Raw genomic sequence first — 7,500 nt, 5'->3', positions numbered from 1 at the left:
TCACCGTATAACATGCTGTCATTTGCATGTGTCACAGTATAGAATGCTGCTGTTTGCATGCGTCACCGTATAACATGCTGTCGTTTGCATGTGTCACAAGTGTTGCATGCTGCTGTTTGATGCTGCTGTTTGCATGTATCACAGTACAACATACTGCTGTTTCCATATGTCGCAGTGTTGCATGCTGTTGTTTGCATGTGTCGCAGTATAACATGCTGTTGTTTGCATGTGTCACAGTGTAGCATGCTGTTGTTTGCATGTGTCACAGTGCAGTGTGCTGTTGTTTACATGTGTCACAGTATCACATGCTGTTGTTTGCATGTGTCACCATATAACATGCTGTTGTTCACATGTGTCACAATGTAGCATGCTGTTGTTTGCATGTATCACAGTGTAGCATGCTGTTGTTGGCATGTATCACAGTGTAGCATGCTGTTGTTTGCACGTGTCACAATGTAGCATGCTGTTATTTGCATACATCGCAGTGTAGCATGCTGTTGTTTGTATGTTTAGCAGTTCAGGCTGCTTTTGTTCACGTGTAACAGTGTAGCATGCTGTTGTTCATATGTCACGCTTTAGCTTGCTGTTGTTCAGTCACACATTCGTAGATTGTTGTTCATTTGACTCAGTTCAAACTGATGTTGATCGCGTGTCACATTGGTGGATTGTTATTCATTTGACACAGCTTAGACCGATGTTGTTCACGTGTAACAGTGTAGCATTTTGTTTCTCGTATGTCACACCTTAGCTTGCTGTTGTTCATATGACACATTTTAGCTTACTGTTGTTCATTCTCACATTCGCGGACTGCTGTTCGCATGTGTCACAGTGTAGACTGATGCCGTCAGGATGTGCTCATGCGTCAGGATATCGCCCGATGTCGTCCAACCGTCACAGTCACAAGCTATTCTTTGTGTCACGGGTTTTCGTGCCTTAGCGACAGGCATGTGAATCGCTACAGCCTCTCAGAGACTAGGGCCCAACTCTTCGTCTGCCAGCGCTTCTGGGTAACAGCTCGTCGTTCCGGGTGTCCATCCACGGCAGCAGTATCGGTTTCGTCCGGTTCCACATGACCTTACGGTGACCCTGCAATCCTCCGCCTCTAGACCAACGCCACTGCAAGGAAAATGGGAAAGTCCATGCGAGTCGATCGGGGCATTAATTAAATTACTTTATGCGAAAGTACTGAAATATTCACAGTCATTGATATCGACGAAAACTTCTATGTGAAAATTATACTATATTTATAGCTTCGTATACATATATATATATATATCAGGGGTTAATAATGACAAATTTGTCATGAGAGAGAGAGAGAGAGAGAGAGAGATAGATAGATAGATAGATAGATAGATAGATAGATAGAGAGAGAGAGAGAGAGAGAGAGAGAGAGAGAGAGAGATAGATAGATAGATAGATAGATAGATAGATAGATAGATAGATAGATAGATAGATAGATAGATAGATAGATAGATAGAAGAGTCAGGATGAGATAGATAGATAGATAGATAGATAGATAGATAGATAGTTAGAGAGATAGATAGATAGAGAGAGAGAGACCGCGCGCGGGAGAGGAAAAAGACGCACATACGCACACGCGCGCACGCACACATACCTGCATAGACCAGCATGGCATCGCCGTGACCTTGACCTCCGGCTGCAGCCGCACGTGCGAGCACACGTTGACCACTCTGACCACTGCGTCCATCCGTCGTCCTCGCTGCCGCCGCCATTGCCATCGTCATCATCGTCGGTCGTGCGCACCTGCTGTAGATCCGTCATCACACTGACCTCCCCGTCGAGGTCTTCCGGTCTATCGGTCGCGTAGGGCGCGCCACCGTCGCCGAGGGCGTTTCCTTCTCGCTCACGCTCGCCGTACGTCGGCTGGCGACGTGCGACGTAGCCTAGCATCGTCGTTAGCAGGTGGCTCTGCCTGGTGGCGGCCGGCAGCCACGACGTCGTTGTCGACGGCGGCGGCGCTAGTGTCGTCGTCGTCGTGACGTACTCACGCATGCGTCCTGAAGCCGCGCCGAATAGCGACGTCGTCGTCGTGCTTACTGATGACGTCACTGCCGTCTCGACCCGTGATTGGCTAGCCGTCACCGCTGGCGCTGCCGACGTATTGGCCGCCATTGCATACGTGCTATGCGTCATCGGCGGCTGTGACGTCACTGAAGCGTCCGCGATAGCATTTGCACTGTTAGATCCCGTGCCGCTACTATCATCACCGCTATCATCATTAATGCCATTATTAATGTTATTATAGTAGGTATTCGATGGCGGTCGCTGGCTGTAGGGTCGTGAAAGCAGGGCAGTGGTAGTGCGAGTGTTCGGGGGCAGGGTGGAGGGAGGCGTTGATGTAGAGCCGGTAGTGTACCTGCTCTCTAGCGCGTCTCTGTACGATAGCGCCACGGCAGCCGGCACTGGCTTAGTCTTCGTCTCGTTGCGAGAGTAACCAGCTACGTCACGGCTACTCCACGTGGTGGTGCCGCTGCTACTACTGTTGTTGTTGATGCTGTTATTGCTGCTACTGCTGCTGCTACTACTGCTCCCGTACATGTCACGTGCACGCTCCGTCGTCTGCCGCCCACGCTCCGCGAGATCTCGCAAGCTGACGCCCCCTGGGGGCGGGGTGTAGCTGGCCGTGCTGGCGCTGGTGGCGGACGGGAGCCTGCTGGGCGGCGTGGACGCATGCGCGGTGACCTTGAAAGGGGGCGCTTTTTTCGCGGGGGATTTCGTCACGGGCTTCCTCCGCTGCGCGATCGTGCGGTAGTTCGCCGGGATCAGGTCGCCGACGGGAGACACCGGGACGTAATCGGTCGAGAACGACGACGGCGTCGTTGACCGCGGGGTCAGTTCGATCCTCGGTCGCGTCTGCGCGGTAGAGAGAGCAGAAACCGATGACGTCACGAGCGATGCTGTCGTCGTGGTGACCGTAGCAGCAGCGGAAGTCGTCAGTAGAGGAGTTTCCGGAGTTCTGTCCACGCCCGATGTTGACGTTGGCAGCGGTGTCATCGTTGTCGTCGTTTTTGTTGTGGTTAGTGCGGCTGCTGTTGTCGTCGCTGCTGTCGTTTGTAGCGATGACGATGTCATCGCTATCGTTGTCGGTTTCGGAGTCGTTGTTCGTGGCGCCAACGTTGACGATGAAGTTATCACCGTCATCATCATCGTCGTCGGTGATCTGATCGTCTGCGTGGTGCGGGATGTTGTCGTCGTTGGTGACGTCGATGGTGTTGTCGTGGTCGTCGGCGTCGTACTCGCTGGTTTATGATAGCCGCCAACGTCGTTAAACGGTGCTTCGGTGGCGCCACCTGCGTTGTCCGACTGGCGCTGGGTGTCCGTCACTATATTGTTACTCTCACAGAAAACTGCAACAAGGAGAACGACAAGGTGCCTATATAATAGTATAGTTGTCTGCAACGTGGTGCGAGCAAGTGACTACTTACTGTGCTAGAGACAGATCAAAAATTTATGTCAATAAATATACATAGATATAGATATATATTATACTATACTATGCTATGCTATGTTATGCTATGCTATGCTATACCATGCCATGCCATGCCATGCCATGCCATACCATACCATACCATACCTATACCATACCATACATCCATACCATACCATACCATACCATCATACATACCAAACATACCAATACCATACCATACCATACATACATACATACATACATACCATACGCATACATACCATATCAATACCATACCAATACCATACCATACCCATACCAATACCAATACCAAATCATACATACCATACGCTACTATTGTCACACGCATATTGTAAGATTGCTTGATATATATGTATATATAAGAAAACGAAAGAGAGGAGAGATAGTGAAGTGAGAGAGAGAGAGAGAGAGAGAGAGAGAGCGAGAGAGAGAGAGAGAGAGAGAAAGTAAAGACACACACACGACACACAACAACACGACACAAGACACAAACACGCCGCACGCACCACACACACACACACACACACACACACACACACACACACGCGCACACACACCACCAGAAATAGAGGTGTCAAGAGATATGAAAATAGAGGGGGTGAATGAAAAGAATAATCGTCTGCACTCAGTCCAATCTCAAATCGAATATCAATGTAAGCGCTACATTAGCGCCAGACGGCAATAGCACAACAAGGCACTCTGTACAACGTAGCTTAATTCCACACTCGATCACTAGTCCCTATCGATAATCATCACGAGTACTAGTCAAACTCATTTAGGGTTTTTCGCGAAAAAATGCACCGTCATCGTTGCAGTGACTTACAAACTGCAAACCCAACCTGCTGTCATCGCTACCTTTATCCGTGGTTACCTCCACAAACGAGAAAGTAAAATATATATGTATATATAAAAAATAAAATTCCTGCGCGAGTTAACGGTCGGGGAGGGTCACAGCGGTAAATACATATCGCTGTACCTTGAACAATACAAGATATACTCTCTATTGATAGATGTTGTATTAGATTGATATAGATGTCTGTAATATTTCTATGGGCTGTACTTTGAAAGTCGCTGGAAGTGATTCCGTAAGATGTCTGCTGCGCATCATCATCAGCAGTCTGGTTTGGACTTCCGTCACAAGACCTGCTCCCGCGTGTTGCGACCGCCAAATTACAGGCAACGGTATTTATATATATATTATAATATATATATATTATATAATATATATAATATATATATAATAGTATACTTCAATACATCAGCATATGCACGCCCCCCCCACAACATCACATGACACTCAAACACGCAACATGACACACACACACAACACACACACACACACACACACACACACACACACACACATACACGCACACACACACACACACACACACACACACACACACACACACACACACACACAACAATACACACACGCGCGCGCGTAAATAAAATAAATAAATATATATATATATAAATATAATAATCGTGGCCCATATAGAAAATATCAATTACTGGCATAATACCAATATATCATATATATCAGTAAGAAGAGCAGACGAACAATGTTGATGGCGTCTACTTGGGCCCTGTCTCTGCCAGATCTGCCTGATCATAGCGGAATTCCATGTAGTCGGGGACAGGCAGGTTGGCGTGTCCGTACCACGCTGGTACTCAGCTCGTGCCAATACGTAATCGTTAATGTGAGGCGTTCCTTTGCGCCTGAGAAAATAAATGGCATTTAGTGTGATATCAACATTGCGTAAGCTAAGTAAGACCGACCGTAAAACAAGAATGAGACAAGCGCCAATTAACCAAGATGGCTCAAGTGGGCTCACCTCAGGGCTGCACAGCGGGATCGGGAATCCCTAACGTCAAGGGGAGAGATGCATAAGGTTTATCACAAGTGAGGGATCTAAAAATCGCAACCCATCAAAGCGCTCCTTTGTTCTAGTTTATGCCTGGTAAGGAGAACGGGAGGTAGCACCCGAGGTAAGATTAGAGTTGACTAAGGCTAGACGCACAGAGCATTGCATGAATGTAAGTAAGCTGTGTAGTCATTGCTCCTAACGTCGCATTATTATATAAGTAAAGAAGAGTTTATCAGGCATAGCAGTTTTCCACTATGTGAAGCATATAAGCGAGATATTTTGGTAGGCAAACGCAATACACCGGTACAGACGACCCGGATCCGCCCGACTAGTAATTTATAAACATGCCGGGAAAGCAGAGACTGGACGCGTCTCTGCGGGACTCAGATCCACTGCATGCCACTACCCCGCGTCAGTCGAGAGAGGCGTATTACAGTATGAGTGAATTGAGCTGCAAAATGGATAGCGATGTTATCGGTTAGAGGAAAGTTATGCATATTGATACCGCCAGAGCGATTTAAGACGATATTAGGAGATCGCCGCTGTGAGTAGAGACCTTGTCACGTAAAGCGATAACTGCAGAGTAGTCGTCATCAGATATTGTGTTGTTATCGCTCACGAGGCTACGGACGTTTGATGTAGATTGATAAGAGGTATGAGTAGGGGGTGCGGAAGGTAGGACTGGGGGGAAGGGGGGAGCTGAAACGGGGAGAAGAGGCGAAAGAGGGGACAAAGGTAGAGGAGGAAGGAAGAAGATGATAAAGCAAAAACATAAGCACATTTATTATCAAAGTGAAAATGAACATAATGCAATATTATCTATTATTAGTGTTATTATATCATAGATTAATCTATTATTATCACTCCCTGTTATTATGTAGTCCAGGCAATGCATGGTTCCCCTATATACCGCGAGCAAAATACGCGGGTGATTGACATCTAAGTGTGAGCTGAGCGACTAAGTAAGGGAGACTGGGAGAGGTTAAGGACACGGAGTGCAGACAGGCGGCGAGCACACGGAACAGACGCGGACACGAGCGGCGAGAATAGAAACGAGGCAAGCGCGTAGCATAGATAGAGCGTAAGCATGCGAGCAAGTGCGAGCGGAAGAGACATATGTACAAACCATCGAAGAACCAGACCGCGGGGATGGACAGGACAGCACATGGAAGGGGGGCAGCATACACGTGTATACGCTCAGAACACGCACACGCAACGCATACGCGCACGCACACACACACACACACACACAACACACGCACAACACACAACATCACACACAACACACACACAACACACACACACACACATGCACACCGCAGCGCCAGCAGGCTCCCCCTCACACCACATACGGCATCGCGAGCACTTACACACGCACATACACACGCACACACTCACATACGTAATACACACCGCACACACACATACACAGACCACGCGCCCCACGCCACAACACGCACCACACGATACACACAATAACACATACACAGCACACACACGAACGCAACCGCACGCACGACGGCACGCACGCAAACACACACGCAACACACACATGGCAAGCATTCACGCCCACACACACACTTAACACACACATACGCACGCAGACTACTTGAGAAGACCATTAAGAGTCACAACGATGTCGATAAACATAATTGGCTTCAAGTAAAATTCAAATGCGCGCACATTCAATTACGAAGACGAGATGCTGAAGAGAGATTCAATCAATGTCGCGTGACCGTGCCATAAAGGGATATACGAGAGGCGAGACATAATCCTGTCGCTTATTCTTCGTGTATAGAAGAGCTCAGCATAACAACCTACCGTATCTTCGTTAACGGAAAAGGGTCGGTTGGTCGTATCAGGTAATACAGGATATGTATCCCGAGTACGTATAAGGTATACACAAGGTACCAGACTGTATCTTCTCAGCATATATGTACTCCGTGTTTACATAACGTATCTACGCCGAGATGGAGATCGAATGAAGACGGTCAGGAGGAGAAGTAGGGCAGAAGGAGGAGGAGGAGGAAAGGAAGGAGAAGAGAGGGGAAAGGTGATGAGTAGGGGAGGAGGAGGAGGGGAGAAGGAAGAGGAGGGAGGAGGGAGGAGGGAAGAGGAGAGCGGAGAAGGTGATGGAGAATCGAATACGGGAAAAAG

General features: G+C 48.1%; 2 protein-coding genes across 2 annotated transcripts in view; both read right to left on the bottom strand.

The window, feature by feature from the left end:
* Nucleotides 1-113: 113 nt before the first annotated feature.
* Nucleotides 114-4,562, bottom strand: LOC106812789 (mucin-5AC-like). Its single transcript, XM_014816764.1, has 3 exons — nt 4,531-4,562; nt 1,616-3,367; nt 114-1,116 (listed from the first exon to the last, which is right to left on the bottom strand). The coding sequence occupies exons 2-3, from the start codon at nt 3,166-3,168 to the stop codon at nt 966-968; spliced, it is 1,704 nt and encodes a 567-aa protein (XP_014672250.1). The 5' UTR covers nt 3,169-3,367; nt 4,531-4,562; the 3' UTR covers nt 114-965.
* A 522-nt stretch (nt 4,563-5,084) lies between these two features.
* Nucleotides 5,085-7,500, bottom strand: part of LOC106812777 (zinc metalloproteinase dpy-31-like) — a 17,401-nt gene continuing 14,985 nt past the window's right edge. Inside the window, exon 8 of the mRNA XM_014816749.1 lies at nt 5,085-5,194. Within this exon, the coding sequence (XP_014672235.1) occupies nt 5,085-5,194 (110 nt within the window). The remainder of the gene's footprint in view (nt 5,195-7,500) is intronic.

Source organism: Priapulus caudatus, unplaced genomic scaffold (genome assembly GCF_000485595.1).
Source record: "Priapulus caudatus unplaced genomic scaffold, Priapulus_caudatus-5.0.1 Scaffold686, whole genome shotgun sequence".
NCBI classification, from domain to species: Eukaryota; Metazoa; Priapulida; class Priapulimorpha; order Priapulimorphida; family Priapulidae; genus Priapulus; species Priapulus caudatus.
The sequence above is the reverse complement of the archived record's forward strand: the minus strand, read 5'-3'. Positions and strand labels throughout refer to the sequence as shown.